Source organism: Peromyscus eremicus, chromosome 10, assembly GCF_949786415.1.
Source record: "Peromyscus eremicus chromosome 10, PerEre_H2_v1, whole genome shotgun sequence".
In the NCBI taxonomy this organism is placed as follows: domain Eukaryota; kingdom Metazoa; phylum Chordata; class Mammalia; order Rodentia; family Cricetidae; genus Peromyscus; species Peromyscus eremicus.
This window is the reverse complement of record NC_081426.1, coordinates 31,348,114-31,375,750: the sequence shown is the minus strand read 5'-3', so window position 1 is coordinate 31,375,750 and position 27,637 is coordinate 31,348,114. Positions and strand designations below refer to the sequence as shown.

Below are 27,637 nucleotides of genomic sequence, written 5' to 3'. Positions count from 1 at the left end.
TTTAATTAGTGTCTACTGAGCAGGACACAGAATGTGGTGCCTTGTGCGTTCTACTCTTCACATCCTACCTACCCTTCTGTTTTTCTGCACACGTTGATGCAGGACAAGGTCCTTGCCACATGCTTCTGCCTGATCCTGCCTTCTCCCACCCCCAGAACAATGAGCCAAATAAACTTCTTTCCTTTGCAAATTACCCAATCCCGGATATTCTGTCATAGCAACAGAAAATGCATTAAGACAATTAGTTACCATGGAAATGTGAATTGCTACTGCAGGGGCCACTTTTCTTTTTCCATATTGGGAAAGGTTTATAAAAAAAAAAAAAAAAAAAAGTCATTCCTCCAAACAACTCCTAGAAACTTGTTTTCGTAAGATAGGTCTGAAAAAGCCACTGGTATCTGGTGCTTCTGCGTCCTGAACTCGCCCCCCCCCCGCCCCCCCCCACGGCAAACAGTCACCCACACACAGGGGTGAACCAGAAAACCTTCGTTTCTGAAAGGGCCCCAGATGGAGCCAGGGCAGAGCCATGCTGCTGGGATGAGCTTCCTTCCTCCTCCGTGAGCCTCTCCGGGGTACGTGAGGAGATTAGGCCCCCAGAGCAGCTGCAGAATCAAAGTATCTGGTGAACCATGTGCCTTTGACAGAGCACGGTTGGAGTGGTTCAGGGGACCGAGACCATCTCCAAAGCCACCTGGACTACCTCCTGACACGCTGGAGGTCCTGTCTCTGTAAGCCTGAACGACGGTTGCTGCACGTAAGCAGGACAGGTTTTCCGTGCAGTGGGTTGTGCGGTCCAAAGAAAGGAACACAAAAATTAAACCATAGCTCTGATCTCCAAACCACACCTCTCAGACACCAAAAAGAGGATCAGAAAGAAGGGGCCTTCCAACTGCCTGAGCCAGGCAGGCATTATTGCCTGGCTAATCTTAAAAAGTGTGCTAGTCTGAGTTTGGTTTTGCTCATTTAAAGCGGTATTTGGTGGCACGTGCACACTTACTCGGGCCACACTTATTTTGTACTTGCTGCTACACTGGGGAGTCCTCTGTGTATCTAGATGGTCGGAATTAGGACTCCTGGCACGAGATGCGCGCCGTCAGTAAGCACTGCAATACCCGGTCTGAAGTGTGAAGATGGAGCTCCACGGTGCAGAGGCGAGCGGAAGGTGGCGCGACTCTTGCTCCTGGGTCCAACCACCTGTTACTCAGCAGGCTCACAAGCTTGGGTCAAGAAAGAAACGTCCTGGAGGCGGGGCGGCTAGGGGCAGGACTCCGGCCGAGTTCACTCCGAGACTTTCACTGTGGGCCGGCCGCACCCGCCCTCCGGGCGCCATCTGTCCACTGGTGGACCTAAGAGAGCGCATCGATGCAAGGCGAGGCGCACCGTGATTGGCGAGGGCAATCGATGATTGGCAGGCGCACCAGCCGCTCAGCGAGCCGAGTCCCGGGAGTCGCTTCAGGAATGGAGGGCGGCAGAGGCCCCGCCCAGGCCCCGCCCCTTGGCCGTGGCCGCGCTGGATGCAGGGCCGCGCGCTCCGCCTCGCTTGCTTTGCTGGCCGCTGCAATCTCCGCGGTTCCTGAGCAACTTCGCGGCGGGCTGGGAGGCCCAGCACTGCGGCCGGTGAGTACTTCAGGATCGTTGTGCTGTGGCCTTGGCCCTGGGCACGCAGCGGCAGGGAGGGTTCCGGAGCGCTGGGAGGCGCTGCTCTGCCGGCCTCAGTTTCCCCTGATGGGTGGCCGGGCCCCAAGTCAACTCCAAGTTGCTAGAAATTGGAGGCCAGGACTCTCACTGCTCCGAAGAGCCCGAGGCGCCTACTGCCCCATCCGAATGGGGTGTGTCCCAGCCGCGCGCCCCTCGTCCAGCCCCGGAGTCCCAGGCATGCCTGCAAATCTCCCGGTGAGACTGTGCTGCGGATGGGACACCTGGTCTGAAAGACTGTCCGCGCCCTAGAGCTACCCCATCATGCCCTACCCCCCCCCTCCCCTTCGCAGGGCGGCACAAGACCTGATCCCTGGGGCGTATAGGGGCTCAGCCCACCCCGGAACCGTCTGGCTGTTTCTCTCCTCCTTCGGGTCCTCAGTGAAGGAGGCAGGACAGTGGGAACCCTTGGGACCTGCCTGGAGTGACCCACCCTAGTATGAACCACTGGCCGTGGTGTGCCCACACCTCTGGTATGCCCCGCACCTTGGGAAACTTAGGTTCTGGTCAGATGACTGGAAGCCTTCTGGAAAATCTGACCCTACCCTTTTGGGTGTGATTGGAGCTGCGTCCTTTCACCGCATTTGGTTAGTTGGTGTTATATGAGATTCCAATAAACCAGCGTTTGGGTTCCTTAGAACTCCCTCCCTGCCACCGCCACCTGCCACCGCCAGCGAGCCTCTAGTGACAGGGGTAGAACTTTACAGTTTCCATTTGACACCAGAGTCTCAGTGAATTTGGGTCCTGGCCAGGGCCACACAGCTAATGGACAGAGCTAATGAACCTCTGGCCCCAGCAAGCAAGTGCAGCCCTACCTCCCTCACCTTGGACAATGACCCCTGGTGGTTGGCTGGGACTTTCCCATCTCTGGGATCCATCACTCTCTCAGAGCTGTGCCCTAGACTCTTAATGCCCATGAGAAGCGCAGGGGCTGCCTTCCCACCTTCCCCACCTGCTGACCTCTGTCTCTACGGTGCTGATGACACTCACAGGTGTTTTCATCTGACTAGGGATCTAGAGAGAGGTTCTTTTATGCACTTCCTTTCTGCATGCTCCTTGCACCTCCTCAGACACAGGCAACATCGGGTGGAGAGGCGCTTTGCTTTTTTTCCCAGGTGGAAAAATGTGGGGAACACCCCAGTGCTGGCCTCCCCTATGACTTCAGAAAGTTTAGGGCTGGTCACACAGGAGACCTAGCTCAATCTTGGCCCCAGAAATACCTACACTGTAGGACAGATGCCAGACACATCCTTGTCCCTGCCGGGGACACAGTGACAATGGGCAGGGAGCACTATGCTCTATAAGGCACCCCTCTTCCCACCTTTCCAACTTTAGGAGGGGGCTGAAGCCCCCAGCCACATGCCAAGCCACTTCTGAGTCCCCACTTTTTAGTTCTCCTTACATCTTCGTCCAGTTACAACCTCCTGTCTTTCCTGGCTTCCCATCTACCCCGATGCTTGCCCTGTCCAGGCCCCTCACTCTGCCTGGATGGCCCCGACTCTCCTCCCTGGTCTTCCATGGCTCCAGAAATTCTCAGCCGTTCTTACATTCTTGGGCCTATGGGATCACACTCACTCCTAGCCTGGCATTCCTTCTGGCCCCAGGGGACTGATGTTTGTCTATCTATCCACCCCTCCCCCAGGGCACGGGTACATCTAATGCTGAAAATCTCCTCTCTGCTTGTCCCGAAGGCTCAGCCAGGCCTTTGCAAAGTCCCTAATGTGTCCCTTCCCACGGTTAAATGAGAGCTTCTCTGTCCATTCAGTCACTGTGGCTTCTTCATCTCAGGCTGTCTAACTAGATATCACCTTCCCACCAAGACAGGTGCTCAAAGATTAGCCCTGGAGCATCTTCTCCTGGGCAGGGAAGCTCAGTGCCCGACAGTCCCCGATAGGCCCCCAGTCCAGCCTGCTGACCCACACAGCCAGCCCAGAGCAGGTGCCAGACATGACAAGCTTGGTTGCCCACCACTGCAGCCAGGCCCCTCCCAGTTCACTCCCCCTCTGTTCCTGTGAACTTGTCACATTGGGAGAGCTGGACTGTTCCTTGGTTTGGACTTAATACTCTGGGCAAAAATAGGCACCTGGGAGCCATCAAGGGCTTTGTGACCTTGTCTTGAGGGTCAGCCCTGTGCCAGAGGGCTGGGTCAGGCCAAGCCAGAGTGGACATCCTAAGCCAGGGGCTTGGCCACTGGTGGATTTTAAAATAATGCTTCATTTTAACTCCCCAAATGCTCCACATTCATTATAGAAAATTAAGGAAATGTATTTTTTTATGCTAAAGTATAACCACCTATGTTCCTTATCGAGAGATAGTAAGTATTGCTGTGGGGGAGGGGCATTTCTTCCATCTTTTCCTACAGATGAGTTTTATTTTCATCCTAAACAGACCCAGAGTGATTACCAAATCTGTTTCAAACATTGCTTGACAGCATTATATTTTGTTTTCTGTCTTTGACTCTTTGTACACAAGATCATGGTTCATAGCTGTGCAGCGGGTACCATGTAGGGGCTGAGGGCTTTATCACTGGGCTCTCAGGACACCAAAGCATTGCTGTGGGGGATGTTTCTGTGTGTGAGCCCTGCAGGTGTCTCTCACGAGTGCCATGTGGAAGTAGACATGCTGGCCATCTTGACTTCCCACGGGCCTTGTTACCAAGGACCGAGAGAGTGGCACTACCCCCTGCAGAGCAGGATGAAGTTGTCCTGGGAGGGCTAGAACCTCTGGATAGAAGGCTCCATGTGGTCCTATAGCCCTAGCCTCTGTAGACCACAGTCAGGCAGCCCTCTCCAGAGTGGCCTCTCTGGGAATGGCCACTCCTCAGCACAGCTCCTTGACGCTGACATTTGTGTTTAGATGGGATAAAAATATGCCTTGGTGTTCACAGGGAAAGAATGCTAGCCACTCTGTGTTTTGGGATCTTACTCAATGATGGGTTCTAAGCCGCTGCTCTGGCCACCATGGAGCTGGGACCAGAGCTGGGTGACAAGGTTCTTGTTCTACAGCCAGGGATTTCCAGCCCTAGGGAGGGACTTGCCTAAGGTCATTCAGCCCCATCGGTCCCAGGGTCCTGAAACCTGGCTGCCTCTTGTTTCAGCTTGCATCCATTAAGCCGTGGTGTATACCTTGAGGTGCAGCCCTAACTTCTGGGCTCACAGCAGCACCCAGCAGGTCCTCCCCCCCTCCCCCCTCCCCCCTACTCTCCCCCCCCCCCCCCAGTCAGATCTGATGGTCTGATTCTTGTGTCTCTGTGGCCAATAATTCCAGGGAACTGTTTTGAGTTAACAAGCTCTTTGACCTAAAGTAGGCTTGGCCAGTGCCCGCAAAACCTGAAATGAATTCCCCTGCATCTACCCTGTCTTACCAGATTTCTTTCATTCTTTCGTCTTCATTTTTTTTTTTTTTCAAGATAAGGTTTCTCTGTGTAAGAGTCCTGGCTGTCCTTGAATTCACTCTGTAAACAAGTAGACAAGGCTGGCCCCGAACTCACAGAAATCTGCTTGCTTCTGCCTTTCAAGTGCTGGGATTAAAGGCTTGCGCCACCACTGCCCAGCCTTACCAGATTTCTTAGAATAGTTTTGCCTTGACTGCAGTGTGCGCATGGTGAGTTACCTAGGAGCGTAGCAGCCAGCCACAGCCTGATTCCCTGACATTTCCTTTTATAAGGTGTTTTTCACCTGAAGGAGAGGTTTTCACACTTGGGTTTCTCTCTGTGTGTGTTTATATGTATGCATGTGGGAGCCAGAGGTCAACCTTAGCTCTTGTTCTTCAACCACTGTCCACCTTGGTTGTTCGAAACAGGGTCTCTCACTGGCCTGGAGCTCGGCAACTAGGCTAGGCTGGCCAGCCCGCAAGCCTCCTGGATCAGCCTGTCACTGGGATTAAGTGACATAAGACTTGTTTTTACTTTGGGATTGGAGACTGAACTCAGAGCTTTATGCCTGGCAAACATTTTTCCAATTTGAGCTATTCCTGCAGTAGTCCCCCATTTAGGGATTTTGTTTTGTCTTGTTTTTTAAATGCCTCACCATTTACAGGTGGCCTTCTCCTGTACCTTTGCACCAGATGTGGAAGGTGTAAGGAAACCGAGGCAGGGAAGCTAAGCAGCTACTCCCCATGGTACCTGTGGTTATGAAGCAGTGTCCTGTTGTCAGGAAGGTGGCCTCTTTTTCGTCACAGAGAGAAAGCTGGACAGAAGCCCTGAGAGCTAGAGTTCAGGGCCTCAGTGGAGGCATTTGGGAAACCCTGGCCAAAGTGTAGATGGAGCTGCAGCGGAAGGTTGTGGGGCTTCGTGCTGAGGAGGGGCGGAAGGACTCCCGAGGGGCGCGCTGCAGGCACAAGCGTGGAGGTGGCAGTTGCTAGGTACTGTGGAATGACAGCCAGTGTGTCAGTGAAGGGACCCGGAGAAGGGTAGGGAGCATGCAAGGCCTCTTTCAGCAACGTGTTTGCTGAGGTTGGAGGAATCGGAAGAGTGGGTTTGAACCCAGCCCCAGAACCTCAGGCTGTTTTGACACTTCCTCCTCCTTCCAGACCTCAGAGTCTGGGTCTGGGCGATGGATGAGATTAAAGGCTGAACAGTTTCTTCACCAGTGACCTGGGATGGGGTGTTCCTGGTCACTGATGAGGACTGAGCAGAGCTTTTTCCTAATGACAGTGCCGTGCCTTGTGTCTGTGGGGTAGGGAAGCCCCTTCTCCCTTTAGTGAAAGTGGTGCCTTTGTTCTGTGGCGGGGGAGCCAGTGGAGGAGGCAGCTTGTGGGTGACCTTTCTTGAGTCTGAGGTGGTCTGGTGACCTGAGTAACGTCTCTCTGGGTGGAGAGCCCAGCCCCGTGCTCCCTGTACTGCTGGCTGTGGTCCCCTTGGGTCTGTGGGCTCGCGTGGGTATGAAGCCCCTGTCGATGCACATATCCTCATGGGTCTGTATGTCCCTGTGGATGTGTAGCCCTCTATTGGTCTACATGTTCCCTTGGATCTACATGCCCCCATGTGGCTAGCTGAAAAGATTTGCAAGGCTTTGCCATTCCCTGAAGCCTGCATTTGGGAGACAGCTCAGAACCCTGCGCTGATTTCCAAACAGATTCATGAGGCTTGACCATGCTTTTGGTTTTAAATATCCCTAGGGAATGTTTTAAAATATGGGCTTAAAAAACATAAATAAGAAAGTAAATTGAATTAAGGACTCTGCTCTGTGCAGGAGAATGTTAGATTGAAATCTGCTTTGCCCTGTGGACACAGCTCCCATTTCTGGGACCCATTTGTAGTTGGGGGTGGAACTGAAGTGGAAGAGTCTGTGACTAGCATGTAGGCCTGGGTCCATTCTTGTGCACAGTGTGCAGAATCACCCATCAGGGAGCTACTTGGCCAGGATCAGGGATAGATGCTGAGACCTGGTCCTTTTCAGCTTGGGCTTAAGTCCCCTGTCCTCACCATCACCCTGAGCATTCAGGGTGATAAGAACGCTGATGCTTGGAAAGGCACATGTCCATTCAGGATCGCACGGCTGGTAGCCCAGGCCAAGAGGTCAGGGGCCCTTTGAATCAGAATTCTATTTCCTCATTGCCAGACTCCCAAGCTTGTTTCCTTAAAGATGATGGAGAGGACAGATATGGCCTTAGCTTTGGGGAGTGTCCTTTGGGAATCTGAGGAATGATCTCACCACACTCCAGTGTGCAGAGATCCAGCAGTTTCAGGGGTCTCTGTCCCCTCAAAGTCCTTCTAGGCTCGGGAACCTCAGCACTTGCTGTTCCATGATCTCTGCTCATGGCTGCCTTAATTATGATGACCTGTTATTTTCCAAGTTGCTAAGCTGCTTGCAAGGCCCTTTTGCTGACTGGCCAAGCCCCTTCACCAGTGCTGCGTACTGACCGCTCTCCAGGCTCTTCTAGATGTCACTTCTCACACCACTACTGGCTTTTCATAATGTGTATTAAAAGCTGGGGTGTGTGGTCCTGAGACTAGGACCCGATCCCCAGGATTCTCCAGTTGTGCCTCCGACCTCAGCCTCATCATGTATGTTTACTCTACCGGGGTGTTTGTTTCTTCTTAAAAAGAGATTGGTTTTTATTTTATGTATATAAGAGTTTTGTCTGTGTGTATGTATGCATGTATACCACGTGCGTGCATTGCGGTGCCAGGAGACGGCATCATACCCACTGGAACTAGAGTTCTAGACAGTTGTGAGCTGCCATGCAGGTGCTGGCAATCAAACCCAGGTCCTCTGGAAGAACAGCCAGTACTCTTAACCGCTGTCTTTCCAGCGCCAGGGTCCATTTCTTCACGCTTCCATTAGAAATCAGTGTGTTTACTGAAGCTTACTCGTGTGTTTACAGTGGGTCTGCTGTTGTGGAATCCAAAGGCAGAAGCCAAGATGTGTCCAGTCCTGGTCCTTCTGGAGACTCCAGGCTATTCTCACCTCTCCAGCTCCTGGGGTGGCTGTCAGTCCTTGGTGTTTGGCCTCTTGTAGCTGTGTTACTGCAGCCTCTGGTCCATCTCCACATGGCCCCTGTGCTGTGTCTGTTTCTAAGGACCCCACCAATTGAACTTAGGACCAGCTTCTAAGCCCATGTGATCCCATTCAAACAGCTTCTGCTATTACGTCTGCAGAGACTCATTTTTCTGGACAAAGTTACTTCCACAGATGCTGGGTGACAGATGTAGGTCCCCATGCATCCATCCCCCATGGTCAGGTCCTATCTACGTTCAGTATACCACATGCTCCATCTTTCTGAGTGTCATCAATGTCATCCTCATTTCTCAAATGAAGGCACGAAAGCCCCAGGTCACCTGGCCTGACCTGATGAGATGGGAACTGGAAGCCACCCCGTGGGGCTGTCAAATGTAACGAGATTGCCGAGCTTGGCGCACCCGGTTCCTTGTTTTACCATCAGGCTGGTTTAGGGGCCTTTTTGTTATGTCTGACCCTCCTCTTTGTTTGCAGGCAAGATGGACTCCGGCACTCCGCCTCCAAGCCCCTCTGGCCCACCTCCTCCATCCGCACCACAGCCCCAGGCCCGGGCCCGGCTCAATGCCACTGCCTCACTGGAGCAGGAAAAGGTTGAAGCACCACATGCTCCCAGACCTCAGGCTGATCCCAGCGCTGGACCGGGTGCTGGGGAAGCCGCCACTCCAGAGCCACGGGCCCCTCACGCCAGCAGCCGGGAAGGAGTAAATAAGGCTGGTAAGGGGTTAGGGTCAGGAGGTCCTGCAGTCCTCAGCCCACAGCAACTTGGGGAAGCAGGGTGGGCACGCGGCCCGGGTTCCTCAAGTTGGCGTTGCTCTGCAGTACCGAGGCTGCAGCATGCAAAGTGTGTGTGGATGTCAACTGTGTGACCAGCCTTCCAGTCACTACCTTTCTCCCGTGCAACAGCCTCATTTACAGGTGGACCACATGACTCAGAGATGTCCACAGTCACGCCTGCCGTCTCTGTGGTCCTACTTGGACCCCCAGCTCTCAGAGTGGCTTGAGGACTTAGTGGTTCAGTCCTGTGTCTTGCCTCTGGGGTGTCGCCTGTTCCTCTCTTGGGGTCATTCTGCGTCCTTCAGATTGGCCCTTGTGGTCTCCCATCTCCTTTTTGCCCACTGAGAACCTCTGTCCCCAAAGTGCTCAGCTCACCTTGCCTTTTGGGATGCCACTTGCTCATGAGGTCTTCTACCTCTGGCTCTTTCCAGCCTCAACCTATGGGAAGACCATATATTCTGTTGGTGCCTTTGGAGTGCAAGCATACATGTACACACACATTCATATTCTCTCTCTCTCTCTCTCTCTCTCTCTCTCTCTCTCTCTCTCTCTCTCTCTCTCTCTCTCTCTCTCTCGGAACAGAAGTTTCCCGAGAAATATCCTCCTTATTCTATGTCCCAGTCTGAAGGTCTCTTCCCAGTTTCTTAATTAAAATTAAAAAGTACTTCTTTGGGGGAGCATTTGAATTGACCTCATGGGCCTCTGCTGGGTGAACACTAAGCCTTGGGAATAGTTACCATTCACCTCTGACTTAAAAGTGTCCTGAGATGCAGTGGGACCGTTATGGGCTGAGTGTGAGACTCTGTGCCTTGCAGGGGCTGGCCTATGTGATCACACTGGGGCTTCTTGTCAGCCTCTGGCCTCTCCAGATTCTGTTGCCTCCAGACAGCATGTGTCCCTCTCCTTCTGTGTCAGATGCCAAACGGGGATGGGGGGGCCGGAGCGGGGGATGCGGAGGTGGAAAGTAAGCATCATATAAAATGCATGAGAGCACTGCACACTACCAGCAGAGGTTGGAGTCCAGCAGTGCAGGACAGGGTCAATGCTGCAAGGGATCTGCGGGGCAGAGGATGGGAGCCTGTCAGGAAGGTGCACCGGGGACCATGTGTAGAGAGTGGATTTGACCTATCATGATGCAGAAGGACAATGCTGCCTCTTGGTGGCAACTGACTGGCACTGACTCTGGCTCTGGGTCCTGTGTACTAGGCTCATCCCCTCCAGTTAGTCCTGCCACCCTGGCATTTGTGTGGCTTTACAGTTTCACTTGACACCGTGTTCCAGTGTGTGGCATCATTCATTGGACCTTTGCCAGTGGTGGCCAGTCACAGACTGGGGCTGTATCTTTGGGTGAAGGTTTGTGTCAAATTACTTCTCTCCACAGGCTGTAAAGAGGGGGTACCTATGTGGCCTCTGCTGCTGCCATGCAGATGCTGAGACTATCCCTTGCTATATCTGGCTGGGTTGGTACGAGGCTCCTTTTGGTCCCTGGGTGGTAGGTATGAGTGATGGGGTACAACCTCCAGTCCTGGTCAGTTAGTCTGTAGTAGGCTTTCTCAGACCACAGCCCCCAAATCATGACACAGAGACTTCTTTTTAATTATGAAAGCACAGCCTTTAGCTTATGTTGTCTAACTAGCTCTTATAACTTAATTTAACCTCTTTCTCTTAATCTACATTTTGCCTCGGGGCTTTTTACCTTTCTTTCATTCCATATGTCTTACTTTCTTGCTTCTTCCCTGTCTGGCTGGCCCCGGGTGTCTCCCTCTCTTTTTCCCTCATTCTTTTCTCTTCTGAGCCTAGATTCCTTCTCCTACTTATTCTCTCTGCCTGCCAGCCCCATCTATCCCTCTACTGCCTAGCTATTGGCCGCTCAGCTTTTTATTAGACCCGTCAGGTGTGTTAGGCAGTCAGGGTGAAACAGCACCTCATCTTTACATAGTTAGACAAATGCCGCATAAACAAATGTAACACATCTTTACATAGTTAAAGCAATAGTCCCCAACACAAATGTAAACCATCTCTTACCTAGTTGAAGTTATAATATTTAATAGTCAATATTCCACAACATTGTTCCGTCACCGTGTTCCAGCTGTTGGCACCTTCTGTTTCCTCCAAGCAGCCCTCAATGACCACTCCAACTCAGCAGCACCCCCACCCAGCACCTGTCGGGTCCCCAGATTAGTGGTGAACACCCCTGTGTCTTCCACTGTTTGCCAGCCTGTCCACAGATCGAGGCCTGGAGTTTCAGTTCCTGGATCAAGGGCCCACATCTTCTGGCTGCCTCCCTGGCAGAGCTGAAGGGTTTCGGCCTGGTTGGCTGGGGCTGAGGCTCCTGGGCAGCTAACACTGCCTGGCCAATGCCACCCTCAGCGCTGCCCTGCCCTCGGGCCCTTGGCTTTATGAATCTTCTTAAAAGATCACCGTGTCCCTCAGCTTCGCCTCCAAGGCAGGCAAGGCCTGACCCCAGATCCAAGCCTGGCGCCAAATGCCACCCACTCCTTCTCTCTGATATCGTGTGACTATGGGGGCAGAGGCCGTGGCCGGAAAGCTGGGTTTCAACCTGGGTAACTGAGTAAAAGGCCCAGACCGCTGTTTCAGATACCACCCAGGAAGCAGACGTCAGCTGTGTGTGCTCTGAGACCCACAGTGGCACTGGGAAGAGCCAGCCAGGCAGGTCAGCAGTCTGGAGTTTCTAGTCCTTAAAGTCCAAGCTTCAACTCCCCTGTCCCTGGTCACTGATGTGGGATGGTGGCAGGGGCAGTGGGGCCTAGAGGTCCTGCCAGGGAAAGTTCAGCCAGTCAGCTAACGTGTCTGCAGGTTTACTGAGCACCTGCTAAGATACGGACATGTAACTACAGCAGGAGGCTTTACCTAGTACCTCTTTAGGCCTCCTACTGCGTCAGCCCCGCCCCCACTACGAGCCTAGGGTTGGGCACTGTCGCCTGTCACCATCTCCTTCCTCAGATGAGAAAGCAGATGGAAAAAGAAGCTGTGGACCCAGGGTCCCCAGCTAGAGGGGGAGACATGGGAGTTGGGAGTAGTTTGACTCTGTGCTTACCAGTGGGCCACCAGGGACTAGTTGGCCAAAGACAGAGGATACACTGCATGCCTGGTGAATTGAGTCCATTGTGCCCAGGGAACCTTCACCTTCCCCAGAGTGGAGCCTGCCAGGCTTTGGTGACAGGGTCCAAGGCTCATGACTGCCCTATCGGACCCTTCCCAAGCCTGTGCTGTATGATGGTAAACTGTTGTATCCTTAGGGTTGATCTCAGTGCTGGGGACTTTGGTTGTAGCCCCTAAGGGAACCCAGAGTGGTCTATTTCCTCTTCAGAGCATCAGAAGTATGCCTGGGGGGCTGCCTAGAGAAGGTATCATCTGAATTGGCTTTCAAAACCTGGGACATGGACCAGAGCTGCTTAGGGGGGTCCTCATTCTCCAGCTCTCCTCCAGATTCCCTTCTGGTCCACAGAACTTACTGGAGCACCCACACTCCTGACCCTGCCGTTAGTCCGGCAAGCCATATGCCGCATGAGAAGACGCTATTCATGGTGCTCATGGCCGGACTGGGATGCTCTGAGACCAGACAGCCAAGGGGACCGGTGACACGGGCTAGCAGAACACCATAGGAAGTTGTGAGACTCTGGGGGAGCAGTGGTGCCCACTGCACATCCAGATGGGGCCCTTCTGAGTTTTTCCCCCCGAAGTGCTGCCCAGGTCACAGGCGAGTTGCCTCCAGCTGTGTCCAGCCTGTCGGCAGGAGCTCATAGCAGCATAGCCTGTAGGTCAGCAGAGGAGCCCAGCACTTCTTCATAGATGTCCTGGGCTTTGGCCTGAAGGGTCTTGTCAGTCTCCTCAGCAGAAGCCCAGAGCCTGGTCCTAGCAACCTAGATGGCCTAAGTGACACCGTGGACACAGAGGGCCGCTGATGAGCCCTGCTCATGTGCCCCTCTGGTGGAAGGACTTGAGTAGACTTTGCTGCTAGGTTGGGTTAAGCGACACTACTCTGGGCCTGTCAGAGACTTATGGGCCATCATGCTGCACAGCGCCCCTGGCCTGGCGTGTGCGGGTCTGCAGCCCTGGCCTGGATGCACCTTGGACCAGACATGGGCCTCTGAGACAGAGGCCGTCTCGGTCCCAGCCTGGTTACAGCCCTTTCTCCTCACCCCTCCGGGCCTCTCAGGAGCCCCTGGGCCTCACAGGTCTTTGGTAGAACCACGGCTGTTTAGGTGTCAGGAGCCAGTGTAGATGTGAGTGTGGGACCCTGCTGGCCTGAGGTCACACAACGGAGCACCGCTCTCAGAGTCACACTGTTGGTAGTTTAGGAGGCAGCGAGGCTTCTGTTCCCCAGCCCCCGACCTTGTACCTTCCTGTGTACCCATCCTTGAGTGCACACTGTGACCTAGTGCTTAAGCTGCCTGCCGTGAAGCCACCCGTGATGGTCTCTGAGTCTTCCGGAAAGCGGGCAGCAGCATGCCTCTGTGTGTTACTTCCGCCTCTGGCTGCATTCCAAGCCCCTGATGTCAGCCTCTCCAGGAAGTCTCTCCAGGCAGGGCTGTTGTCTCCAGTCATCATGTTACCTGAGCTGACAACATGGATGTCTTCACTGGCTCTCGGAGTGAGCTGTGACAATGACAGGTTCATCAGCTTGGTGCCTATGGCTCCTTGGCCCAGCAGCTGCCTGCTGGGTGGATGATAGGGGCCGAATGCCTTAGCCTGTTCAGGCCACTACACTACGGTTGTCTACCTGTGCCTTCCCCAAAGCTCTGCTAGCCAGAGGGTGGAGTCCCTACTGTCCCACAAGTGTTGAAGAATCCCTCTTCCCAGAGTGATCCTGATTGTCCCAAGTGGGGGATTCTATCAGTTCTGACTGTCCTGTGTGGAGGAGTGAGTATTCCCAGCTCCCTGTGGGAGGCCCCTTCAACCTGGCTATCCTACCTGGGAGACCCCGTGGGCCCAGGGTGGCCCCAGCTGCCCTGTTTATTGTGGAGCCCCTCAGCCAGGTAGCCTTGACTATCCAGTGTAGGGAAAACCCTGGTCCACATGATCCTCTGCTCTGACCACAAGGGTCCTGTGGCCCCGGGGCCTTTGCCGTTCTTCCCGCCCATCAACATAACCCCTCATGGTGGATGGACAGAGAAATCTGGAGGCCGAAGACCCCGGACCAATGATGAGGAAGTGTGGCATGTTAGAGACAGGATGCTCTGTCAGATTTATTGGTTGTGTGTTTAACGGTCGAGTGTTTAGCATGCTGTAGGAAGTTTAAGGAACCATTAGGTACAAGATGGCTCGGTGGTGTGGAGACAGAAGGTAGCTTGCGGCATGGAGGTTGCCTCTGGGAGTGCTTGGTGTACCGTCAGGGCCGGGAGGGAAAGATGCCAGAGGCTGCGTGGTGTGGGTGAGCATGGCCCCGCAGGCAGCACCACAGTTGCCCGACAGAGTGAGTGCTGGACTGGGGTGCTGGGATGCATGGGGCAGAGGAGCACTGCAGACCTACTCACAGCTACTCCCTTGTCGGCCCAATGTTTATTCTGAGTTTGCTGAGCTGTACTGCTGGGAGCTGGGGCTTGGAGACCAGTCGGACTGGTGCAGTGGACCACACCCGTGCACTGCTGGGGGCCAGGATGGGGGAAGGAGCTGGGGCCAGCAGAAAAGAGTGTACCACTGGGGCTGTCCTCCCCAAGATGGCCAGCAGAACTGCCAAGTGCATGGGGCCCGTGTGAGAACACCAGCTGAAGAGATGGGCAGGGCCCTGTTCATGGGCTCACAGAGGTCAAGAGCTCCTCAGAATTATATGGCCTACTTAGGACTGTAACTCATCACATATGACTGTAACTGACTGGAGGTAGTTCAGGAACCTCTCAGTTGCAAATGACAGAAACCCAGTATGCACTGGGAGAAACAGGAGTGGGGGCAATGGCAAGCACCTCTCCCTCTCCCTCCCTCCCGCCCTCCCTCTCTCTCTCTCTCTCTCTCTCTCTCTCTCTCTCTCTCTCTCTCTCTCCCTCCATCCATCCATCCCCCTTCTCTCTTCCTTCCTTCCTTCCTTCCTTCCTTCCTTCCTTCCTTCCTTCCTTCCTTCCTTTCTTCCTTTCTTCCTGTGTATGTAAAGTGTGGCGTGACGTGTGTGTCTGTGTGTGTTCCTGTGATTGTGCAGATGTGTGCACAAGAAGCCAGAGGAAGATGTTGGGTGCCCTCCTCTATTGCTCTAATTCCCATGAGACAGGGTCTCTCATTGAATGAGAAGCTTCTTGTGTGGGCTTATTGGCCGACTGGCCAGAGGGCTCCCAGAGGGATCCATCTTCTTCTGGTCTCCAGTGCTGGGCTTGCTGGCATTCACAGCCATGATTAGCTTTTCGAGCAGGCACTGTGGACTTAAACTCAAGTCCTCTGGATTTCCCTCTGCACTATCTCCCCAGCCCTCTAGAGACTCTAGAGTAGCTTTTGGCTTCAGGTGAGGCTGGACCCAGGAGTTCATATGCTGTCACTAGGAGGTACCCCCTTTCCACTCTTCCCCTCCCCTCTCCTCCCCTCTCCAGTCTGCTCTGCCTTCCTGTGTTGTCCTCTGTCAGGTAGGCTCGCCTCATAGGGTACCCCTCCACAGAGCCGATCTGGCATGAGAGGAAGGCTGTTCTTCCAGATCCAACACAGACTCTCTTGGCTTGACTATGCCCATCCCTGAACCATACCCTTATTCAGGGATGGGAGGTGCCAGGTGGGCTTGCGTGCATTTCCCTACAGCCCTGGGCAAGGTTATTGCTTATTTCTGATTGGAGTGAGATGAGATCATGAGGATAGAGCCTCATAAATGGGATTAGTGCCCTTATGAAATAGGTCCCAGAACTGTCTCGCTTCTTCTAGGCAGGGCACCATAAACTATAAACCAGGCCCTCCTGAGATCTGTCTGCTGGCGCCATGAGCTCGGACTTCTCAATCCCCAGAACCCTAAACAATAAACTCCAGTTTGTAAGTCCCTGGGTTATAGCATTTGTCGAAGCAGCCCTGACAGTGAAGATACCCGCCCTTAAGAAAAAAGGAATGAATGCCCATCCACTGTGCCCTCCAAAGCTGCAATGTCTGCTGAGTATGGATGTGCATTCTTACTCTTTAGGGCCTCTCGAACTACAGCCCTGTGAGGGAATTGGAACTGAAGGGTAACAGGGGGACTTGGGTCTGCACCCCACTCCCAGTCTTCACATCCACAGAGCTCCTAGTGACAAATACCCCTGGTATAGAACGTTCTGGCTCACTAGCGGCATCAGTGGGCAACCCAGTCTCCCTTTCTGTCCCAGCCTTCTCCTCCTCCTCTTCCTCCTCCTCCTCCTCCTCCTCCTCCTCCTCCTCCTCCTCCTCCTCCTCCTGACTCTTGCTTCAATGTTAAAGTGAGAGTCAGTGACAGAACTCCTGAAGCCTGGTCCCGGCAACCTTCCATTCCACTGTCGGGTGTAAGGTCTGGCTGTGTGACATTCTGATTTCTCTTCATGTTCAAGGTCCCGTGAAAGCAGATGTGAAGATCCCCTTTGAAGAGATCCTGGAGAAAGCCAAGGCTGGAGACCCCAAAGCACAGACAGAGGTGAGGACCAGCTATCGTGGGTAGGGGGATGTCTTAGAATGTGACCCCAGCACCATCAGCCTGACTTGGTGTCCTGTGGCTCATGGAGTAGAGGTCTGGCTTTTTCTTCAGGGATGAGGAACTAGTATGGTTATGTAAACCTCCATATTGGTTAGTTTGGAGTGGTTTTTGTTTGATTGATTATTTTTTCCTTCAGTACCTTCTTGGTGCATCCATGTTCACCACTCTGGTCCTGTACACAAATCCTGTCTTGGGCATGCATTCCTCCAGAGCACCCTCCCTCCTTCCTGCCCACTCACCCTCTTCTAGGTGTCTGCAACAGGCTTGCTCCTGAGGACGGGCTGTCTCAGCTGAAGGCCCACTGTGCCCAGGGCATTGTGGGACAGGAGAGTCAGGAATGGAGGAGCTGAGGCAGGACTAGCTTACTGGGTGTCAGAGACCCAGGTGCACAGGGAAGAAGAAGGGAGAGGCGGACAGAGATCTGACAGGCCATCGTTTCTGTCCTCAAGGTGCTGTGGCAGGTGGGAATCAGCTGTCCCACGTTTTGGCAGCAATGGAGGCCAAGAAAGTTTCATCCCCTCCTACCTGCTCTTCAGTACTATGTAGGCAGCGACACCAGTCCATGTTCCTGCTATTTCCCTTCCTGGGGTCTAGAATGCCCTCCAGCCTCGCCTCAGCCTGCCTTAAGGGGAAGCTACTGTGTGACATAGGGATTTAGAGTGACCTCTGACTTCCATGTTTGTGGCTCAAGCAAGTGACTCCTGGGGCTTCCCACCCTACAGCCCTTGAAGAAGGGAGAGAGTCTCTATGCAGGGACACAAGGAAAGTTTTCTGTTTACATCTGAGGGGCCAGTTGAACTGTGAAATTGTCCCCAGCCTGTGCCCCATGCCTCCGGAGGCTAGTGAACACCCATAGAGCTGGTTGGATTGTGAAGTCCTCCCCAGCCTCCTGAACTTGGGGAGCATGCCCAGTTCTTTCCTGGCCTGTCTGTGTTTTTGGCTCCACTTTGCCCATCTGTAGAGTGGGAAGCTTGGACTGGGTTAACGAGCATTTTTTGCATAGGGCCAGAGAGAAAATATTTTGGGCTCCACAATCTGTCTAAACTAATCAACATTCCCATGGAAAACAGAAAACCTGTCATGCTAACATGTAAGCGAGCGGCCATGGTTGCCTCCCAGTAGATCTGTCAGGGCTGGCGAGATGGCTCAGCAGGTAAAGGTGCTTGCAGCCAAGGCTGGTGACCTGAGTTCAAGTCCCAGAACCCACATGGTGGAAGGAGAGAACTGAATCCCACAAGTTGTCCTCTGACCTCTACGTGTGTGCTGTGGCATACATGCACATACACATATACATATGCAAGAAATGAATAAATAAATGTAATACTTTTTATTTTAAAATTCTATTATAAAAATAAGTAGTAATCTGGCCTAGGACCAGGGCTTCTCCTGGCTACCTTCTCCAGCTTGAGCTGTTTGAGAGGCAGCAAATGGACTCAGCCATTCTAGTTTTCTGACCGTAATGGGGTTCTGGCACCCGGTAGGCAGGAGCAAGGGAAGGAGCTGAGCACAGTGTAGCGCCCACATTCTGTCATTATGGAAGGCTCCACACCTGCCCCACAGCGAGGAGAACAGGATCCCGGAAGCTGGAGGGTGATGGATGTCTCTCTCTGCTCTCAGGTGGGCAAACACTACCTGCGGCTTGCCAATGACGCAGATGAAGAACTCAACAGCTGCTCAGCCGTGGCCTGGCTAATCCTGGCAGCCAAGCAGGGCAGGCGGGAAGCTGTGAAGCTGCTGAGGCGGTGCCTGGCTGACAGGAAAGGTGAGGCTGTGTGGGGCCTTCAGCTGCTGCCCGCGGGTGTGTGGTTTGCAGTGCTGGCCACGCTGTTGGGACAGGAGAAGTCTTTTGGGTGGCCTCCTTGCCCTGAGAGGTTTTTGAAATCTGCCGTGGACTTCACATGCCAGACTAATTCCTTGTCCTTTGTCCTGCGCTTGGTGTCCGCGGATAATTAATTAGTCTCACTTCCCTTCTGGGTTCTAGTCCAAATCAGGAAGTAAATCTTAGAGTCAGAGGAGGCAGCTGTCCCAAGTGCCTCGGAGCGTAAGTGTCCTGTAGGCTCCAAGGTAACATGGGTGTGTGTCACTGAGTTTTTGTTGTGGCTGTGTATTTTGATATTTATTTTTGATTGTAAGTTTTTATGCTTGCTGTATAAAACTTGCAATACATAGAAGCCACAAGTATACAAATCACTCATAACCAAAGCCCAGGGAGACACTCTGTATCTCTCCTTCTGAGATATATCAGTGTTTTCAAAGTTACAGTTAGTGTACGGAATCTTTTCTCTTTGACAACTAGACTGGTCACTTAGGAGAGAAACAAAACAACAAAAGAAAAGATTTTCCCATTAAATTCTGTCAGCCAGGATGTCTCAGCCAGACTGCCCAGGCCACAGCAGGTAGAGTAACCTAGAGCTGGCCGGGTTAGGGGAGCCAGCGCGACCCACATGGCGCTGGTCTGGAGCCAGTGGTTCCCAGGGCTGCGTAGGAGCAGGGGCAGGCACACAGCTCTAGAGGGTGGGAAGGGGAAGCAGCACAGGCTTACCCGCTCTGCCCTGCCCTACCCTGCATTCCTGCCTGAGATTGCTGGGCAGATAAGAAGTCCAGTCCGAGATTGAGGGGGCGGGGGAGGGGGGGAGGGGTGCATTTTGCCAGTGCTAGCCATGTCTCTGCTCACCTCACTCCCCTGGCCCATCTGGCATTCTTTCTTTGTTCTGTGTGTGTGGAAGGCTCCATATTCCCAGCTGCCCTGGGTAGAGTCCCAGCCCAGAAAACACTGGGCACAGGGGCGCCCCCTCTTGCTATAGTTCCACTGGTAATTGCAGTGAGTTTATTTCTCTTCAGACTCGTGGCTTGGACCCACAGCACCTTGCTTTGTACCTTGTCCCTATTATAGTACCTGCTGATGAGGGTGCCCGGAGGATGAGGCGTGAGAGGGAACAAGCCAGGAAGGGCTGGCAGCCCTGTGCTCCAGTGGACACTCAGGCATGGCCAGACCCGCCTGGCCTCCAACTTGGAGCATGGGTGCTGTCTTGGATAGGCTCAGATGCACTTTGGGGTCAGGTATCCACTCTACCCTGAGTCAAAGAAGCCAGTCAGTCCTTCCTCATGGCCCTGTGCCCAGCCTCCTGGGAGTGTCCCTGGGGGCTGCGGTGGGCCTGGGTTTGCCTAATGCTTTTGTCTGTCAGGCATCACTTCTGAGAATGAGGCTGAGGTGAAGCAGCTGTCCTCTGAGACTGACCTGGAGAGGGCCGTGCGCAAGGCTGCCCTGGTCATGTACTGGAAACTCAACCCCAAGAAGAAGAAGCAGGTGGCCGTGTCCGAGCTGCTGGAAAATGTCGGGCAGGTCAATGAGCAGGGTAGGCCAGCCACATCACCAACAACCAACTTCCCCTTGGTTTCCCCGTGGGGGGTTGGAGCCCCATGGTTAGGAGGTGACTGGCATATTGGCAAATACTGTAAATACCATTTATTGATCATTTATTGATCGGAGTGTATCCTGGGCTGCTTCTGGTTCAAGGTCCAGAGATACAGGGAGTGACAGAAGCCTGGTTCTCACCCCCAGGGAGCTGACTACTATATAATATTGGCTGAAGATGGTCAAGGGCAGGCAGTGCCAGCCAAAGAGGGGAAGGGTGGGTGGAATATGTTCATCACTGAGTAGAAACAGCCCTGAGCATGCTGGTCCTCCTTGTGGGATGGTTCAGAGATGGCTACCCAGGGATATGGCCCTTGCGTATGATGGGACCCCAAGCCCTGTGATCCCTGAGCACAGTGGTAGCCCAGGATCCTGAGGACATGTGCTTGATGAGCTATGGGTCATGAAGGGACAATTGGGCAGCCTCAGCTTCCGATCCTCCCTGATCCTTACAGATGGAGGGGCGCAGCCAGGCCCAGTCCCCAAGTCCCTGCAGAAGCAGAGGCGCATGCTGGAGCGCCTAGTCAGCAGTGAATGTGAGTATGACTGCCCATCCTGCTGTCTGCTGGCTGCTCCCAATCACCACCCAGCACGGCATCCTCTCTCTCCCCTGCATCCTAGCCTGGGTCGCCTACCAGGGTCTCTGGCTTAAATGGACCTGCATTCAGTCCCTTTGAGTGACAGTGTTTTTGTCCCTGGGACCTGAGCCTTGTACACTGGGAGCTCAGACTACAGTGGGAAACAGATCCATAGTGTGACAGTCCTCATCGGGTGAAGGCCAGAGTCGGGGCTGGTGCCTGAGTGAGCAGGAAGTTCAATGAGGGAGATGGGTCTATAAGCAGGAAGAAGAGGGGGACCAGGGTGTGTGTGTGGGGAGGGAATGTGTCTGATGTGGGCACTTGCGTTGAGGCACAGGTAGAGTGTTACAGCATCCATGTGGAATGGGAGAGAGGCTGGGGGAACAAAGAGCTGGAGATGCTCTTGGAATGTCTGGGATCAGAGAATTAGAAGACACCAGACCATCACACCATGTGTGGTGTCGGGGGTGGAGGGGGAAGGGGAGGAAGATCTGTAGTTCAAGGGCCCCAGGCTCCCATCCTGGAGAAGATGGACATGTGGGGAAGGGGGCTTAGGGCTTCTCATCACTGATAGGAGAGTTGAGTCAAGATCATCCTTGTGAGGCTCCGTGAGTGGGACAGGGGCTCACAGTTATGACTCATTAACTCATGAATGCAGCCTCCCCAAGCTAGCCCAGCAAAGGCTTCCAACATGGCCGTGGCTCTCAGGGACTCTGTGCCAGCATCTAGCATTTGACTTCCCTGGAGGCTGGTAGTCCAGCCTTTGACACACGCTGAGTTTCTTGTCCCCAGTGTTTCCCAGAGCTTAGAAAAGCATCCAGTACATAGTAGGCTCTTGGCAGACACGGGTGGCATAGAGAGGTTTACAGACACACAGTGGGTTCTCAGGGGATCCTGGTGAGGATGGGGGCGAAAGGCAGACTTATGTTGGCTCTCTATAAACCCTGTGAGGTGAGAGCTTGGCGGGCACGTGGTAGGCCTTGTGGGATGGAGGAGTTATTGGGTGTGTAGTAGGTCTTTTTTGGGGTCATGATGGATGGGGGTCAGAGAGTCGCAGGTCCACAGACCCTGTTGTGTGGAGGGCTGGGTGGTGGCTGGCTTCAGGGCAGCTGGTCCTCAGCACCTTGAGGCCCTGCTAGGTGGAAAGGAGAGAAGGACATCAGAGGGTACCAGGTAGCAGGGATGCAGGCTGATTGACGGTCTAGCAATAGAGCTTGGCTTAAGGGGTTGGGTGGACTTCAGATATTAAGGACTAGGAGGACAAGTCACTTCATGTAGGTAGCATGTCACCTAGGTCAGAGGAAGAGGTCAGGGATAACAGGTGGTAGACCCAGGACTTCCTCCCCACCACTTTCTTTCCCATGTCCTTGCCCAAAGAATGGGCCTGTGCCTGAACCCAGATTGCCATCCTACGTCATCTATGTATCCGGGCTTAGTGGTTTGGAGAACCTGGTGTCTTTTTCTCTTGCTTCAGCCAAGAACTATATTGCTCTGGATGACTTCGTGGAGCTCACCAAGAAGTACGCCAAGGGCATCATCCCCACCAACCTGTTCCTGCAGGACGAGGATGAAGATGAGGATGAGCTGGCAGGGAAAAGCCCCGAGGACCTGCCGCTACGCCAGAAGGTAAGTGTGGTTCCTACCTGGCGAACGGGTCCTCTCCCAGAAGCAGCAGGTCAGAAAGGTCCTTGATTTCCTAGACACACCCGGATCTGGGTCACTGTCCCTTGGGTCATCTGAAGTTCCTGTGTGAGGAGGTGTCCTCAGGAAAGCAAAGGCAGGGTCATGCAGGTGTGCTGGAGTGATCTTCACAGGGGGCTCGGGACTCTTCCCATGTCTGTGCAGATGTGCGTGGGCAGCAGGCCAAGACAGAGAGTTGCACTTTCATTTAGATTTACTATGTAGCAATGTTGTCAGTGGCCCAGGACAGAGGCCACTTTCTAAATACGCCTTCCCAAAACCCAGAGCTAGGGACTGTGGGCCAGCTGAGTTGTGGATCTGGTCACTGAACCTCCTATACAGGGACACTAAGAATGAGCCGGAAGGGCAGACACACTGGAGGGAGACAACAGGAAGAGGAGGGACATAGAAATGCACCCTGCTTTGGCAGGTCTCCACACTGTTGGTGGGACTCTGTGCAGACACAGGGTGTGGCCATAGGCCCATCACAGAGTTGCCCCAGGTCAGCTTGTGAAGCTGGGTCAGATGTATCCATAGCTCAGTCTGCAGGAACACGAGCATCACTGGGTATTGGGCAGTCTGACCCAGGGAAGTGCTTCACTGCCGTGCGGCCACAAAGCTGAGGCCCTCACAGGGACCTATCACGAGGAATTGTTAGGTAGCAAATAGCTGTGTATGCCACAGTTCCAGTGTTTATGACTAGGAAGAGATGAACCATGCACGAGTAAGATTGGGGCAAACGGGTCAAAATGGGAGCAGCAACATGAGAAGGCTTAGCTGGGTGAGCTGGCATGGAATGGCTGGAAAGTCTCCACATGGGGCTGGAGTGTGGAGCAGGCTATCACAGGGGACGGGGAGGCAGGACAGACATAAGAAAGGGGGGAGCAGTTCACCACACTCCAGAGAGATGAGACCCATGGGTGAGCCATGCCCCCAGGTTGTTGACAGGTAAAGCCTCAGCCTTGCCACTGAGGACAGGTAGCGGTCCAGAGCAGAAAGGACTGGTACTCGTAAAGTTTTGAGCATCAGGGTGGCACAGAGGCTCATCGCTGAGGAAGGTCCATCCAGAACTGGACTGCACTGAGCATGCTCACAGACAGGATACCCAGATGGTGTTCCTACCATGAGAGGAGGAAGCCGGTGTCCATAGTTCTTGGCAAAGAGGAGCCCCCCATCACACACTTTTGCTAGTGAGGTCAAGATGGAAGGATGGATTGGAGAAGACTCTCGGGCCAGAGCTTCCCAGCTTGCACTGCGATGCCTCCTTCTGCAGAGCCCTGGTCTGAGTGTGCACCATGGCCCTTCACAGTGACATGACCGTCTGAACTCTGTGAGGTCAGGAAGTCCTTTTAAAGAGAGAGATTTAAAGTCCGTGTGGAGATAAAGAAGGCCAGGTGCTGCAGTGTTTGGACCCGTCACAGCCCCTTTGCCTCTTCCGACTGGGTGTCATTGTGCAGACAAACCAGCAGCCAGCCCTCACAGGAGTCTCCGCCCGCAGGCTGCCTTAGCTCTCAGTGCCTTGCCTTGCAGGGGACCAAGAGGCTCCCGAGAGAGTGACAGGAGCCTCCGTACACTGACGACTCCCACAAAGAAGGTTCTAGATGCCAAGCAGCTTTCCTCAAGACTGGGGAAGCAGGGTGGCCCCTTAAAAGCAAATGTAATGTTTTAAAATCCTCGTATGTTTTACATTAACTTACGGAAACTCGGCCACGGACATTTGCTCTCAGGTTTCAGCGGAAGCTGGCTTCCTTCCACTTGCCTCGGGCATGCTGGTTGACGGCGGCCATGGTCCGTGGCAGCTTGGGTTGCAGTGTCTGCGGGAGGGCTGGGTACTGAGCTTCCAAACCTCACCATCCTTCCTCAGGGCTCATACTGCCATCACTATGTAGTGTGTAGTGTAGCCTGGTGAAATAATGGTTACTGTCCCTTTGGCAATTGAGGAAACTGAGGCTCAGGGAGTTGACATCTGTACCCTGGAGAGGGAGACAGTCTCTGATGGGCAGCTCAGTGCTGTTGTATCTTGAAGCAGGAGGCCTGAGGGAAGAGGTGGAGCTGGGGACCCATGTGCCTTCCCCTAGATATGGTAGGCATGTGCAAATCCTCAATCACCCTAGCAGAAGGTGGGTGTCTTAGTTACTGTTCTATTGCTGTGAAGAGACACCATACCCCAGGCAGCTTAGAACAGAAAGCATTTAATTGCTTGCCATTTCAGAGGATTAGCCTGTTCCCACTATGGCGGGAAGCATGGCATCAGGTAGGCAGGCATGGCACCGGAGCAGAGCAGTAGTTGAGAACTTACATCCCGATCTGCAAGTTGTAGGCAGAGAAAGAGCAAGACTGGGTGGGCCTGGTGTGGGCTTTTGAAACCTTAAAGCCCACCTCCAGTGGGCTTTACCTCCTCCAACAAGGCCACACCCTCTCCAAAAGTGCCGCACTTCCTAATCCTTCCTAAATAAACAGTTCAACAGTTGGGAACCAAATGTTCAGATATGTGAGCCTATGGGGGGCCATTCTCATTCAAAACAACACAGTGGGAATCTCAGCATGGAAGTGTAGAGGTATGGGGCTTAGAAGAAGGCAGGCCTCTGGGGACTTCCGTGGGGGAGGTGCTCCTGGTGGATGGACCAGTTAGGACAAGGCCCGGGGTTGGGAAAACATGGGGTGAGGCATTCACCTTGTGTAGAATCACGGAACTAGAGGTGGCGGGGGGTCTGTGTGGGATAGCAAGTGGCTCTTGTCCTGGTTCGTTCCAACTACCTGTCTCCCCCTAGGTGGTGAAGTACCCTTTACACGCCATCATGGAGATCAAAGAGTACCTGATTGACTTGGCCTCCAAGGCAGGCATGCATTGGCTGTCCACCATCGTGCCCACGCATCACATCAACGCCCTCATCTTCTTCTTCATCATCAGCAACCTAACCATCGACTTCTTCGCCTTCTTCATCCCCCTGGTGGTCTTCTACTTGTCCTTTGTGTCCATGGTCATCTGCACCCTCAAGGTGTTCCAGGACAGCAAGGCCTGGGAGAACTTCCGCACGCTCACTGACCTGCTGCTGCGCTTCGAGCCCAACCTCGACGTGGAGCAGGCTGAAGTCAACTTCGGCTGGAACCACCTGGAGCCCTATGTCCACTTCCTGCTCTCAGTCGTCTTCGTCATCTTCTCCTTCCCGCTGGCCAGCAAGGACTGCATCCCCTGCTCGGAGCTGGCAGTCATCTCCGCCTTCTTCACAGTGACCAGCTACATGAGCCTGAGCAGCTCCGCCGAGCCCTATACCAGGCGGGCCCTGGTCACCGAGGTGGCTGCTGGGTTGCTGTCCCTTCTGCCCACCATGCCTGTGGACTGGCGCTTCCTGAAAGTGCTTGGCCAGACGTACTTCACCGTGCCCATTGGCCACTTCATCATCCTCAATGTCAGCCTCCCCTGCCTGCTCTACGTCTACCTCTTCTACCTCTTCTTCCGAATGGCCCAGCTGAGGAACTTCAAGGGCACTTATTGCTACCTGGTGCCCTACCTGGTGTGCTTCATGTGGTGTGAGCTGTCAGTGGTCATCCTGCTCCAGTCCACCGGCCTGGGCCTGGTCCGCGCCTCTATTGGCTACTTCCTCTTCCTCTTCGCCCTCCCCATCCTGGTGGCTGGCCTCGCCCTGATGGGCATGGTGCAGTTTGCCCGATGGTTCCTGTCACTGGACCTCACCAAGATCATGGTCACCACGGTGATCTGTGGCGTGCCCCTGCTTTTCCGTTGGTGGACCAAGGCCAACTTCTCGGTGGTGGGGATGGTCAAGTCCCTGACTCGGAGTTCCATGGTCAAGCTCATTCTGGTGTGGCTCACGGCCATCCTGCTCTTTTGCTGGTTCTACGTGTACCGGTCAGAAGGCATGAAGGTCTACAACTCCACACTTACCTGGCAGCAGTATGGCTTCCTGTGTGGGCCGCGGGCCTGGAAGGAAACCAACATGGCACGGACCCAGATTCTGTGCAGCCACCTGGAGGGCCACAGGGTCACGTGGACAGGCCGCTTCAAGTACATCCGAGTGACCGAGATCGACAACAGCGCTGAGTCGGCCATCAACATGCTCCCGTTCTTCTTGGGTGACTGGATGCGCTGTCTGTATGGTGAGGCCTACCCATCCTGCAGCCCCGGCAACACATCCACGGCCGAGGAGGAACTCTGCCGCCTCAAGCAGCTAGCTAAGCACCCCTGCCACATCAAGAAGTTTGACCGCTACAAGTTTGAGATCACCGTGGGCATGCCGTTTGGGACCAACGGCAACCGTGGCCACGAAGAAGATGACATCACCAAGGACATCGTTCTCCGGGCCAGCAGCGAGTTCAAGGATGTGCTGCTGAACCTGCGCCAGGGCAGCCTCATTGAGTTCAGCACCATCCTCGAGGGCCGCCTGGGTAGCAAGTGGCCCGTCTTCGAGCTCAAGGCCATCAGCTGCCTCAACTGCATGGCACAGCTGTCCCCAGCCCGGCGGCACGTAAAGATTGAACAGGACTGGCGTAGCACGGTGCACGGCGCCCTTAAGTTTGCCTTCGACTTTTTCTTCTTCCCATTCCTGTCTGCCGCCTGAGGAGTGCCCGCCACTGGAGGAGGGAGGTGCAGTGCATGTTGCCGTGAGCCCCACCCCACCCCCCGTGTGGCCACCCAGCCAGCAGGAGCAGTGCCGTGCAGAGCATGTGTGTGTGTGTGTGTGTGTGTGTGTGTGTGTGTGTGTGTGTGTGTGTGTGTGATGTGTGTCTACTCTGTTCTCACGTGGGTAGATCCCATGTGCAGGGGCCTTGTGCTCACCTGTAGACTGCAGACCCCACTGGAGGGTGGTTCTCTATAGCACTGTCCACTTTGAATGCCAAGTGTCAAGAAACTGCATGCTGTCCTCACTCACAATCCTGCCCTTTACCTATAAAGCTGGAGATCTGGGCCTGGCCCCAAAGACCCCCCATCCCGAAAAGCACTTTAAAGATAGGAGTCTCCCTCTCAGCCCTTCACGCCTTCCTGCCCTTCCTTATTTTGTGTTGGATTTGTTTTTCAGAAAACCAAATACGTGTCTATGTAGACTTCATGGTAGTTTTCTTATTTATTTGGTTGCTGCTAATCCTTGACAGTGGTCAAGTGTCCTTCCTGGGCCGTCCCCAACGGTCACATCCTGCCTGGCTTCCTGCCTGGGGATAGCATGTCCAAACTGGGCTCTGAACACTACAGCCTGCCTTGGAGCTCTCCCATCTCTGGGGGGGGGGGGTGGCAGAGAGTTTGTAGGGATGCCTCTTCTGCATCTCCCAGGACCTGGGAAACAGTTCAAGAGTGTCCCTTTTCAGAACCCAGGTAAGCTCGGCCATGTTCAGCATGGCAGAGCCAAAAGCAAGGTCCTAAGGCAGCCGAAATAAAAAGCTTTGAAACCCA

The 27,637-nt window shown here is 53.9% G+C and overlaps 1 protein-coding gene across 1 annotated transcript; it reads left to right on the top strand.

Annotated features, from left to right (window-relative positions):
- Nucleotides 1–1,505: 1,505 nt before the first annotated feature.
- Nucleotides 1,506–27,637, top strand: Wfs1 (wolframin ER transmembrane glycoprotein). The gene is made up of 8 exons (XM_059275772.1): nt 1,506–1,617; nt 8,631–8,870; nt 16,418–16,500; nt 18,178–18,322; nt 19,746–19,916; nt 20,431–20,511; nt 22,028–22,179; nt 25,005–27,637. Exons 2-8 carry the CDS (start codon nt 8,636–8,638, stop codon nt 26,808–26,810), a joined length of 2,673 nt encoding a protein of 890 aa, XP_059131755.1. The 5' UTR covers nt 1,506–1,617; nt 8,631–8,635; the 3' UTR covers nt 26,811–27,637.